General features: G+C 38.0%; 1 protein-coding gene across 1 annotated transcript in view; it reads left to right on the forward strand.

The window, feature by feature from the left end:
• Positions 1–14,308, forward strand: part of NPC1L1 (NPC1 like intracellular cholesterol transporter 1) — a 243,697-nt gene that overhangs the window by 148,047 nt on the left and 81,342 nt on the right. The window contains exons 15-16 of the mRNA XM_044082234.1: positions 4,863–4,992; positions 5,694–5,746. Coding sequence (XP_043938169.1) covers positions 4,863–4,992; positions 5,694–5,746 — 183 coding nt within the window. The remainder of the gene's footprint in view (positions 1–4,862; positions 4,993–5,693; positions 5,747–14,308) is intronic.

The following is a 14,308-nucleotide window of genomic DNA, read 5'->3' on the forward strand; positions in this document are numbered from 1 at the left end:
CTTAGCTTTAGTGAAGACTTCGGTTCTGAAACTCGAACTCGAATATTTCAGTAGTCAGCCGACCAGCACTTGCGAAATGCTTCTGCTTCGGGCACCGCTCGGCAAGAAAGACAAAGAAAATGGTGTCGGCTGCATGTTTTATACCCCTGCCGACCTGACGTCATGGAAGAGGAGACAGCAACCGACGCAGGACCCAAGACTTTGGAATTCAGGCCGACTGAGGGCAACCTGCCAGCAGATTACCCAAATGTAATGACTGCAACAGTGAAACATGGAGAACATCTTATATTGCAATGGTAAATAGAAAATCAGAGGGTGGTTACAGTCATGGCTGGTGTGGTTCAGTCCCAGATACGGAACCTGTATGCCTACAACACAAGGATCCAGAATATGATTTTAGGGCTTAGAAAGTACTGCCATTCAAGAATTGGTCACAGGATGTCAGAACATGAACTAATGATAATAAAGTGGGTGTGATTATTATTCAGAGACCATAGGAAGACTGGGAGTGAGGCCAATGGGTGTAAATGGAGCAGATATCTGCAACAGAAAAAGGAGAACATATTGCAGCTCTTTCAATGCAGAGATCTCAGATGTACTTTGTACCTTAGGGAGAAGACGTTTAAGGTAGGGGTAAAACTAAAACATCAGTCCAAAACAAAAGAGCCAGCACAGCATGGTTAAGAGACAAAAACTGAATCCATGAAATGGGAAAAAAACAGACCACATCCAAGATACGACTGAATTTCTACAAATCATAGCTGACAGCCAGATTGAACCGGGATGGTCTTTATGTACATTAGATGTGTCAGCCCTGTACACTAACATACCTCATTGGCCTGGGCTTTTAGCCATTGAACATTGGTTGACAATTTCCAAACTGTACCCACTGAGATTCAATATCTTTCTTATTAGCTTAACAGAACATGTACTAACCAAAAATGTTTTTTATTATAAAGACAATTGTGTGTGGCAGACACGGGGGTGGCTATGGGGGCATCTTTTGGCCCTATTTATGCCTATTTATTCATGGCATACATAGAGGAACAACTTATTTATGATCCGCTCCACAATTTATATCTGACTGAAATGGATATTTGGCATTGTTATCTTGACGACTGTTGGTTAGTTTGGAAAGCTGATGTTGCTTATCTACAAGAGTTTATGGACTATATTAACAGTAATAAATGGGGCATTCAGTTTACGTATAACCATGATATCATTCAAATTGCATTCCTAGATGTTCTGGTTACAAGGAATTCAGACACCTTAGATACCCAAGTAGTCCGTAAATACCCTCAATATAATTAATTGTTACATGCTTCTAGTCATCATCCACCCCATATTATACGTAATATCCTGAAGTCACAATTCCTTAGCATTAAGCACATTTGTTCTGATCCCAATAAATAAGAACATTTCAGACAGGATATGGTACAAAGGTTCAAAACCTGGGGGTACAAGTCAGGTACAGTCACCATGGCTTGTCGGGAGGTTTCATCATTAGATAGCTATGAACTCTTGGCATATTAGGATAAGACCACCCACGATTCACCACCAATTAGGTTAATAACAACTTATGGATGGAACACAGATATATTTTCTCAAGTAGTTCAGCGCAATTGGAATATTCTCATGTCGGATGACAGACTGGCCAATATGCTCCAAGAAAGATATCTTTTCAGATATAGAAGGGGCAAAACATTAGGGTCCCATTTCAACCATTATAAACATGGGACAGCCAACTCCACAATATTACATCAGTCCAGTTTAACAGGGGATTTGTATTTGGTTGTTTCCCATGTGGACATTGGTTTTATCTATTCTGGCACAATGAACACAAACAATTTAGTAGCTGGAACACTAGCAAGGTTTTTGACATTAGATTTTTTGCATACTGTTCTACTGAATGTTTTATTTATTTAGCAACCTGCTCATGTCTGGCTTTTTATGTTGGTCAGATGTCCAGACCAGTCAAATATCACATTGGTGAACACTTGAGTGACATCAAACACAAAAGAATTAGTAATGCTCTTTATAAACATGTATTAACATAGCCAAATGCAACCATTAGTTTTACAGTTATTGATATTATACAGGGTGATAAAGGAAACAAGACTAGCTGGCATACTATACTGAATCACAAAGAAAAAAGATGGATAATTAGGCTAGGTGGTTTGTTTCCACCTGGGCTCAATGAGCAGTTATGACCAGCCTATCAACTAGAGTTGCTCTTCTCATTTTATAATAAATATGGCTCTTTTGTAAAATTTCTTTACACTGAGGAAGGCATTGTCATTACTGCCAAAACCAATCTTTTTTTTTTTGCCATTTCATGGATTAAATTTTTGTCTCTTAACCACGTTGTTCTGGCTCTTTTCTTTTGGACTGATGCTATGCTTTTTTGAGCTGTGCACTTGCCATACATGCAAGGGTTACATTTGGATTGTAAATCTAAAACATGCAAATACAATGGTGTAGAATTCAACACACTTCATGTGAGAAACACTGTTTTATCTCAAAAGATACAAGTTTTGCATCAAAATGCATTTTCTGAACATTAAGAAGTATGGAACTCTAATGCCTGGCATTTCTGACTAACTTGACTTGATGGTGTGAAAACTAGCTCTAGGTGATGGTCACTACTGTTGTGACATCCCAACCCCATGTACAAAAATGGGAAAAAGGGGTTGTAGATGAATGGATGGCTGTAATTGTCAGTGATTCACCAGAAATTAAATATTTTGTAAGATAGATCAAAAGTAAGAGGAAAAGTCAGGGAAGTTTTGCAGACTCAGGAACAGCTGAGAGGTATGACAGGTAGTAGTTGAAAGCTCAGTTTCATACCATCACATGAATCAGATGTGTGCAGTGCTGAATAGTTAAAAAAATAAAGTAATAATAATAATCACAACAATAATAAGCAAATTGTTAATAATGCCCAAACACATTCCAGTCAGCTGGGAAACCTCTCCACTATCAGATCCACAGCCAACGTCATGGATCCCTTGAGTTTTTAAGTGTGGATGGATGTACCACCAACCAACTTACTGATTTTGAGTGATGGCATGCAGCAGCCTGTAGGTGGTCCAGTCCAGGAGAGGATCAGGTCAGTCCTGCATAATTATCTTAATTTAGCAGATAAAATAAATAAAGCCACTCACCCATGTCTGAAGAAAGAACTGTCCTCTTTGTCCTCCAAGGGATATACATGGGTTCCGCACAGTCTGTGCCACTGGTGTGGTTGTGGTGGGGGAGGGTGGGGTTGGAAGCAAATGGTTACTGGTAGTAGAAACACACTGGTGCTCTCCTCAACTCAAAGTTGAAGTGGAAAATAACATTTATTGAAAACTGAAGATGAAAAAGTTATTCTTCTATTCTGAATACCTTACACATAAATACCTTACTAAAAGGTTACAAAGCCAAAACAACATGTGTTACATGGACCAACTCAAAGCCCTGTCACTATATTCAGTATCCTACAGCCTGCTAAGAGGTGACCTGTGTCTGGTATACAAGGCATCCTCCGACCCACACATCAACAAGTCAAAAGGCATCAGAAATACTTGGTCTGGGGATCTAAACGTCTTCTGCAGCATCAACAAAACAGTTTGTAGGGAGAGGTATATCACACAGAAGATACCACCACTATGGAACAGATCCACGTAAAACAAAGTTTATCCCAATCCATATTCAAGTGCAACTAAGATCTATGGATGGGAAACAGAATTTTTTTTCCCAGGACTGCCCTGTGTACTACTAATGGACAGAGGCAAGCAGCTCCTAAATGCTTTTTCTCATGCATGGGTCCCCTCCAATTATCTATGGTATGATCACAGTTATTTTCATTAGGGGTGATATATAAAAAGGGATGTGTAAGACCAATTTATAACCAAATGGATTAGGTTATTTCAAACACAAAAAGGAAAAGTGGCTTGGCTTAAAATGGCCTGCAAGGAGAACTAGTCTAGTACTTACCCAAGAACCTATAAAACTGCGGCAAGCTGCTTGTTGCAGTTCAAATCGCCATCACATACACTAAGTGTTTCAGTTGCGACTGTAAATACAGTTTCAACATTCATTTTTGTATGTTGGCAATGCACTATTGTACCATCAAAACCTACCAAATGCATGTCTCTGCCTGTCTTGACATCTAATCATTTACTTACTTATTAAAGAAAATAAAAGAGCAGGGTAAAGAACACCAATTGAAAACTAAAATAAAGGAACATTTCTGTTTTTAAGAGGAACATAAGATAACATTGAAAGTGCCATATATTAAGAAACAGATGTCAACCGTTGGTAATAGCATGAGGTCATGATTTAACACAAATGTGAACAGGTTATCCAGATAAAGCAGGGAGGCAACAACAGTGGTGAGCATGGTTACCATAATTTTGAAATATTATTTGCTTAAAAGTCTTCAGGTTGGTGAGATAAGTGGATCACCTCATTTTTTAAATTTAATTACTTGTACACAATCGTGGAACATAGTGACCGTGCTTGTGCATCAGTAGCTCGTATAGCAGCAGCCACAGAAAAAAATTAATAGTGGCATGATGCCCCCCCCCATTTACCACAGGCCCCTAGACAGGTGACCAGGAAGCCTTCTGCTAGATTCAGCTTTTACTGCAGGCATTCATAGATCACAAATGCTATATATATATATATATATATATATATATATATATATATATATATATATATATATATATATATATATGGATACAAACAACACAACACACACTTATGAGAAACAAAGCACATACTGTTGAGGAAGTCAGTGAACTGTAATTAGTATACAAATGCTCTTTGAATCCTTAGTCAACAGTTAATGCTTTTTCCCTGCCTTTGTTCTGCAGAAGAATTTGCCTGTTCAAAAAAATGCATGACGTCCAACAGCAATGGTATTATCAGGCCATCAGCTGAAGAGTTTTACACCTACCTACCATTGTTTCTTTCTGACAGACCTACACTAGAGTGCTCCAAAGGGTAAGTACTGCTAGATATATATATATCTTTTTAAACAATGAACAACTGGATAATTAACAGCTCATTTTCCTCACACAGCTTCACCACTGCACCCATCACCCATGACTTACCATGGATGAAATTAAGGTTTATGATCTTACTTTCTTCCATTTATTTTGTCAATTGCTGGCACTTTATAACTACTCAGTCAAGCAGGTCAGCCATCATTTAATGCTACAAAATCATTTCAGCCAAAGCCAAGCATGACAAACTAAGTTGCTGATAAGTTGTACAGTTCAGTCACAAACTCTAGTGATACACAATTATAAAATATAGCATCTAACCTTATCTGCTGGCAAATGTATCAGGTGGAAGAAAAAATAAATTGGTTAGCATTCCCAGTATTGTTGGTACCTCACCTCTATTAAACAGTGCAAACAAATGACAAAGTTAATATCTTTGTAGAGATACCAAGGCTTGTAGTTCTCTGTTCTCTGATTGCGATACCTTCACCATAACTGAATTGCTTTCATTACTATACGGAAATAAATGAAGACACGTCATGTAGATAAATGAAAAGCTTTAGCATACAGTTTGGTGGCCTAGTCTTATATTTATTGTTCCATGAGATAGTTTGACTGCCAATATGTTTTACTCAACAGAATGAGCAAAAGGCATAGGTACTGACAGAAGTGATTAATTATGTTTTTGTCTTTTGGCAGGGGCCTAGGAGCCTACGACAGCTCGGTGACATTTCAAAATGAATCAGTTGGAGGTAAGTTTACAATGATGCATTTGTTCTATTGCAAACTATATTACTGGAGTATCCTGTACTAAGCAGTCCTTTTCAGTTTATAGGGAGACAGGAGCTCAGATTTACAAGAATGGAATCATAAGCAGCAAGATATGGAAAGGCTTTAGGGGGATATATAATAAGCACAGCTGAAGGGACAGTGATGAGCTTGGAGCATAGCCTTGCTACATGTTTACAGTGTTTCAATGTAAAATTCTTGTAAAATAAAATAAGAATCGCTGCAGATCACCACTGATTGTAAAACATTTAATATAATTAAAAAGACATGCAAACGATGACAATGAATAAAACTAAGGATGAAACTGTCCACTTCTTAAGCGCTTTCGGGTCTTAACCCTTCTTCAGATGGATCATCCTTCTGCTTACTAGACTTTAAACATAATAACAGCCAATCACTACTCAATATTGCACCCACCTATTTTTTTAAGGCGGGTTTCATAAGGACAACCTCATTGAGCCCTGGATATCTATGTGCCATTAACTCTATTATCCACTTGGTTTCCTCTAACTCCGTCAGATTATTTTATATATCCCCTCCCCTAAAGCTGCTATTTACCTTCCAGATTGCTTTAAACCTAAACTCATGCCCTTCATGTTGATTAATGAGTCTAAAGATAGCATTGTGTTGGTTTTTGGTTCTGACAGCTGACAGATGTTGTAAAATCCTCACTTTGAGCATGCAATTGGTTTTCCCCACATAAAAACTTAAACAATGTTGCCACTAAGCTAAATAAATGACATCTGTCATCCTACAAGTTGCTTAAGCTCCAAAGTGAAACTCCTTGTGTATAACGGGGTGTCTGAAATATGTTGCCTTACTGATGAAGCTGCAGGCCTTGCAGTAACCGCAAGGTACGGTCCCTGCTTTATTAATAATCTGTTTTTGTCTTGATCCCATTTCTTGCCCTAGGATGTCCTTTAAGTTCTTGTTCCTCCTAAAGCCAAAAAAAAGGTCTATCGCCTATAAATCCTTTCAAACTGTCATCAGTCTTGAGAATATTCCAATTATTCCTTACTATGTCATAGACCCCATGCATGTTATTACTGTAAGTGAACATAATCCTAGTAGAGTGATGGCCCTTATCTGGAGTGTTGGTAACTACATCCATTTCACTTCTTGTGTGCTTAGTCAGTAAGAGGCCCATCCTAACTTTTCTGTAAGCCCTTTTTCGATCAGTCACACCCTTAAGTTCTTTGTTATAACCCCTATCCTGAAAGTAAAGAAATGGACAGTTGTATCAGTATTTTAAGAGGAGAAGAAGCACCAAAATCCTGGAAGAAAGCACTGATGGCTGTAATACCTAAAGAGGGTAAATACCCATCAGATCCAGCATCATACAGGCCCATTTCAATCCTAAACCATGATAATAATTATAAAGTGTTTATGTCTATAGTCGCCAAAAGAATGGCAAAGATGATGCAAAAATTGATAGATATGGATCAATGTGGTTTTGTGGAAGGGAGGAAAACACTTGACAACACTGACAGAACAATGATGATCCAGAGGGAAGCAGAATGTAAGAAAATACCACTGTTGGTGGGGCTTGATGCAGAGAAAGCATTTGACAGAGTAAGCTAGAAGTTTATGAGCAGGGCGATGGAAGCATTTGCATTCCCTGATAAAATTATAAGGTTGATTAGTAGGACATATGAGGGACTGGAGGCAACAAAGTGGGTGAGTTCTTCTCTGATAACTTCTGTTTGAGCAGAAGACTCAGGCAGGTGTGTCCTCTTTCCCCTTTACTATTTGCATTATATGTAGAACCACTGACAAAGAAAACAAGGGACTCGGAAATTCAAGGATATAATTAGTATGGTAGTCAAGAAAAGCTGCCTCTATTTGAAAATGCTATTATTTTATGCCTGATAAAACCAGAAAAGGACATTTCAGTGTTGTGGGACATTTTGAGACAGTTTCAATTTTTTTCAGGATAGAAAATTAATGAAGCTACAACAAAGGCAATAGCTTAGCTGTAAATTATGTACTCACACAAATTCGTTCAGCAATTTTCATATTTATGGGGATATGATAAAATGAAGTATTTAGGAGTATGGATTCAAAGGATTCTGGTGTGGCAGCTAAGGATATGTGGGAAGAGAACAAACAAAATATAATACAAAAACTGAGAAACTGAAGCTCTGTTTTATGGATATGGATAGAAAGATACAAGCAGTTAAAATGGTTGTATTCCCTTTAGTTTTATACACACATCAGGCATATTGTTACCAACCAGAGGAGAAGATGTGGATAGCAATTAATAAAGAGCTTAAGAATTTTATCTGGGAGGGAAAGACGACAAAAGTCAAGTGGAATAAGCTAATTCTTCCATTAGAACAATGTGGTTTGGGACTACCCAATTTGAAGGGGTATTTCAGAGCTACACATAGCACAAGCAGAAAATTATAATTCGAAGTGAGAAGGGATGATGACAAAACAGGAGGGAAGCTTAAGAAACAAGGAGATACTGGGATTTTGGTTGCAGATCCTTAAGAAAATAACAATAACCATGCAGAATATTATATTCAGGAAGTATTTTAAGAACTAAGCTGGAAATGGAGAAAAGAGAGTATGACAATGGATATGACTGCAATTAGGGATACAGACAATAGGCAAGAGAAGGCTGGAATTTATTGGAGAAAACTATCAAAAGAACCAAGGTATTGGGAGCAAACAAATTAGAGAGAGAAAGGCAATAGAATGGGAAGAGGCCAATAATTTATTTGGACTAGGTTACAGATTGCCTTCCCTATCAAGGATTGATATCAGAGCATAGGCAAAGGGAAAGAAATAGGGGGATCCTAAATGAAAGACCAGCACTGGTAGAATTTTTCGTAGAATCTAGAATGGCAGATGCTGTTAAAAAGGAATAATTAGTAGAGCATACAAAATATTGCATGATAACTATAAGAATCAATAAAAAGAGGTTAGAAAGGATTGGGAAGAGAGATTGGATAAGGAATTCAGAAAGAACCAATGGGGAGATATATGTATGTCTCCCAAGTATGCAACACAGTCCAGTAGATGTAGGATCTTTGCTTGAAAGTATTCACATGGGTATTTTTATAACCCAAGTAGACTCCGAAAAATTTTTCCTAAGGTAGACAGCAAATGTTGGAGGTATGATGGGGAAGAAAGAGGTAACTGGGAACATATTTTCTGGGAGTGTAGTGAGTTGGCAGACTTTAAAAATACCCCTGCAGACTACTCTATCAGAAATACTGGGTGAGCAAACTGGTATAACTAAGGAAATTATTTTTTGAGCTATGGTATGTAATTAGAATTGCCTAGACATAGTAAGGCCTTGTTAAGTCTAAACAAGTACTAGAAACTTCTAATGAAAGAATAAACCAACTGTACTAGAAACAGTGAATATAGTAGCAAAGATAAAACAACTGGAAATGGAATCTTTAGAAAAGGGTCGGAGCAAATTACATAGAAAAAAATGGGAATTGTGGGAACAATACATGCAGAGGAGGAATGAGGTTTAAAAGAAGGAAGGATTTAAATAAGCTATGCAATGTTTGTCTGACAGTGACTGGTTATAAGGAAGATATAGTGTTTGCTACTAAAATTATGTCAACATGGTTTGTTTTCATTTACATAAATGTATGATTGCCTATGTCATAAGTGATAATTTAATAAAGATGTTAATTGCTTAAAAAAAGGAATGCAGGCAAATGCTGTTAAGACTCATACTTAGTCTGCCAGATTTTTAGAACTCTTAGAACTAATTTTTAGCTCCTCAGTGCAGCCTGTAACAACATAGCTTATGCTATTTTGCAGGTGATTCTGCATTCTTAGCATCATAAAATGCAGTACAAAATGAAGACATTGGTAGAAGTTTAGACAAAGCACCTGTTAGATTAGGGACTTCCATTTTAAAGTAGTTATTAGGCATTAGACAGGCTAAAAGGTAAAATAGGCCTAGAAATGTAGTGTGTGTTTCATTTATGCACACATTTTAGAAAAGAAAGTTAAGCAGAAGGAAAGAACAACCTTGCTAGTCAAGCATGCGAGATAACAGTTCCCAAGGGAAGGATACCGACTATTCTTTTTCTGTTCTCTTTTTCAATGGAAGACTCAAGGAAATGTTAGATAATGGGACAGCTAAGACAGCAAAACAAGCCAAGGCTAAGGAGGTATATAAAGCATTACAGGGTTTTGGTATTATTAAAATATACTTCAGATACATTTAAAGAAGTCAGTTAGTTAGTCTGACCTGACAAAGAAAAGATTAACTATCCAGCATTTCAGAAAGGAAGCTACAATACAGGCACTCTAGTCTGAGTACAGAAGACAGGTCAAATAAAGACGGTTTCAGTTTACATTATTCAGGACAATCAGAACATGCATGCAGAAACTTTGGATATATTTAGCAGCACTGTTATTACTAATCAGCATTTCTACAGACTGTTATCAGCACTGTTATTGAAGACAGTAATCAGATATTGTGAACATCTAATAAAGCCTTATTAAATTAACTACAGTGTTTGGAGAATTCATTCTGAAAAGTACACAAGAGTTGGCCCATAAAGGGGAGACTGGCACCTGTTCAGCATGAGCTTGGGTAATTAACAGATACAGATGTTAGTTCCAGTCTCATTCCAGTTGTTTCCAGTTAATTCCAGTATAGTACAGTCTCATTGATTCTTTCAGCATCTTTCTGATGAATAAATTGTACACTTTTTTTTGTTTGTACAAGAAAAACTCTAAAAGGAGTGATGGGAGGGTTATCCTTCACTCAGTGCTTTATTTACTGTTTGACTAAATGGGTATATCCATACAAACCCATTTAAGGTATGGTACAGTTTGAGTATATACAGTGTTTTTTAATAGTTATTAGGCCATCCAACCACACCCTCAATGTATTAAATTTATGAAACAACAAAAGGGTACTACTTATGCAGTACATAGCTCCATTGATTCTACATGTGGGCAATGCTGCTTTGAAATAGCTTTACACTGTTTTACTAATGAAATTAGACTTTTAGAAGACAAGACAAATAGTGAAGGCACATTCATGGATTGCTACACTGTGAAGCTGATAATGGAACCTCCACAGTTCCTTTGTAGAATTTATGTTTGGATTTATGTTGTTATACAGTGCCTCTATTTTTTGAAGCACAGACCCCTGAGACTAAGGCATGCACAATACACTGCACTGTAGCAACAAAAACTTGCTTTGCTATATACCTTAGATTTTGCATTAGCTGTTTTTATTATATGTGTTTGTTTGCTAGCAATATATGCATTTGAAATCTCAAGTCTGTTTACTTAAAAATAGGAATGAGGGTATGCTATATCTATAACTGAATCATGGAATTCCTGATCAGCCATGTAAGGCATTTGTACCACCAGAGCACAACTTCAGGCTTACAGGCACAGAAACCATTCAGATAATAAATGTACAAATAGTAAAAAAAGAGACAAAGTGAAGGCAGTGCTGGGACTACATTTAGAGAGACAGAGAGGATTTACAATAAAGCAGCTACCCAGCAGGTCTGAGGAAGGCTAAAATATTACCCAGACTTTTGTAGCAATATAAAGCACATGCAACAAGGATGGAATGATTCAGGTCACTATGGGAGCAAACAACAAAACTTGGAAATCTGGAGCTGGCTGGATTACAGAAGGGTATTTCTGGTTACCCAGGAAAATACATAGGTTCATAGATTAGTACTAAGCTAAGTGCCCTTGTGAGCCATTTTAAGTCTAGCCAATTATGCCTTCTGAGACTCAAACCCTGCACCTTGTGTTTGTAAGGTAAACACTTTAACCATTAGGCCACCCTCCCAACCCTAAAATAAACTGCCATGCAGGTCTTGAACCTAGGACTCTATACACCATAGTTACAGTAGTTAACCACCAAGCCATCACAGAGGTCTCAGCACTGCAATTCCTTTCTGAAGCAGCTGATTTAGATGTGGTGCTAAAGTCCACTTTAAAACAGTTAATAATCCCGTTCACCTCCTTCATTCTTAAACCCCACATAATAAAAAGGGTAAGAACATTCAACATATAAGCCAACTTTTTTAACTATATAGCTGGTAAAATGAGTATATTTTGCCACAAATACAATGATTTTGCTCTCCTGATAAACTAGAAAAATGCTATATAGAATATTCAAAACACAGATGTTTCACAGTATCAGTTAATATGTTTTAGTTAAGGCTCTTTAGCATAGATTCATGTGTTTATACTAGGCTAATGACCACTAAGGCCTTCATAAGCTTACCCATGGAACCCAAATGTGTCCCACACGTTACTATATTTTAGACAATTATATAGGGGGTGTTTGTTACTTAGGACATGATTTACTGACTGCCTCTGTCTATCAGAGACATGGGAGCCACACCAGGGGTGAATTTCCAATTTCTCAACAACTGGTCCAGGTCACGCTTAGCGTTAGGAACTGTGATTCACATGGATGCAGAGCCTATTCCAGAGAATGGGAATTCTCTGAGATATAAATCAGCACTCTGCCTCTCCAAAAAGTCCAGTTTACATCACAAGCAAAATTCCTCAAATTTAGTAGTTCTGATGCTGGTTGTTTTGCGGATATGCAAAAGGTCCATCAGAGCATGGTCCAAGGGTGCCTTGTATGTCAGGCATAGATCACATTTCAGTAGTCTGTAGAATACTGAGTATAGAAATAGGGCTTTGAGGCCATCTGCACAGGGAATTGTGTTTATGCCCTATATTCTTTTTGTAAAGAAACAGTTGCTGCATGTGTCTGGTCAGGTACATACCAAAGGGGACGTTATTATCAATGATGGGCTTGATAAAGGCTGAGTATAGGGGCACAATGACTTCACTGGGCCTAGATGCCATAGCCTTACTTCTAAATTAAGCAACATAGAAATATTTTCGTACTACCTTGGACACATGTTGGTTGATGGCCAAGTTACTATCTATATGTGTTCCCAAATCCCTGACTAGTGGGTCAACTCTTATAGGTGTTTTATTGAAGATGTAATTTCCTGAGGTAACCAACTTCCCAAGAGGTACTGTTATGCATTTCTAGGAATTGAGTTTTTAGCTGTGGCTTTGGCAAAACTAAATCATCTGTGACAGACCATCTTGTAAGATGTTTCCATTTTGAGTGGAATCTATGACTGCTCCCAGTTTTCAAACATCTGTGAACTTGGTCAGCCAGAGGCTTTTGACATTGGCCTTGATTTCCAAGAAGTAGATACCAAAGAGGAGTGGACCTATTACGGGGCCTTGAGGGACTCCATTGGTGACTGCCCTCTTTGTAGAGATGGTCCCACTAATCCTAACTTCTTGTGTCCTATCTGTGAGCCAGCTAGCTGTCCAGTGCATTACATAAGGGTTTATGCCTAATTCCTTAAGTTTATTAGCAATGCCTGAGTGGGGTATTGTATCAAATGCCTTTAGCTAGGACAAGGTAGGCAGTATGTACCATTTTACACTCATCCATTGCCTTGGTAACCTTCTCAAAGAAGTCCTCCAGTTTCACCAGGCATAACCCTACTTTGACAAAACCAAACTGGGATGAGTCCAGTGTCCAAAGGTTTCCTATGTCTTTGTTAATCAATTCCATAATAATTCCCTCTATGGCTTTGCATAAAGACTAGTTAGACTACTGCTGGGTATGTGGTTTCTGAGATCTGTTGATGGTCTGCCCTTGTGAAGATGGATGACCATTGCAGTCCTCAATTTATGTGGCACAAAACATGATTTGAGACTGTAGTTAAATAGTGACTCTAGTGGCCCTGACAGGCCATATTTCATTGAGGGGTGTTTGCTGGAGATGGGAGGGGTAAAGTTGGAACTGAATAGGTCACCCAGCAGATTTGTTTTATTGCCTGGCTTAGTGAATAGGGCACCATTAGCTACCAGTTTGGAACACTGTTGTGTACTGCCTTTGAGGTTTGTGACATAGCTGAAGGCAGCCTCACCATTGTCTTTTGCCTGGGAGGTTATCTTGATGTTGAAATTGGCTTTATTGGGCTTAATTTGCTCTCTTAGATGCCTGATTGGTTTGAGGAGAGCTCTTTTTTATGGGAGTTACATTTCCTGATTTTAGCTATGACATTTTTTCCCTTTTGTTGAACAACTTTTTAAATTTAGGATGCCACCAGGGAGGCTTGTTTAGAGTTAGCTTTGTGCTTATTTACTGGCAGGTATAGCAGCCATTGACATGACTGTACCAAGTTTCTGTGAACATAGGCTACTGTGTTCTCTGATTTTGGAGGGGCATTGAATTTCAATAAACTATCACTTAATAAAAGGTAGCTTGCTTGGAATAATTCCTAATTGTTACAATTTACTGGGATTACCAAATTGATTTTGATTTCAAAGGAGACAGTTAGGAAATTGCATACTGATGTTATCCAGTCCTTTAATTGGTGAGCTACAAGGGTGTGGTGAACAAGGTTTTAACGGAAGGCACTGGATGCAAGGAAAACACTTCAGGAACACTTCAGGAACACAGGCTGTGATGCCAACCTTTACTGAGCTCTCTGGAAATGAGCACAAAGCCATGCAAATGTATCAAA

This window comes from Protopterus annectens, chromosome 9.part0, assembly GCF_019279795.1.
Source record: "Protopterus annectens isolate FY-2018-M chromosome 9.part0, PAN1.0, whole genome shotgun sequence".
In the NCBI taxonomy this organism is placed as follows: domain Eukaryota; kingdom Metazoa; phylum Chordata; order Ceratodontiformes; family Protopteridae; genus Protopterus; species Protopterus annectens.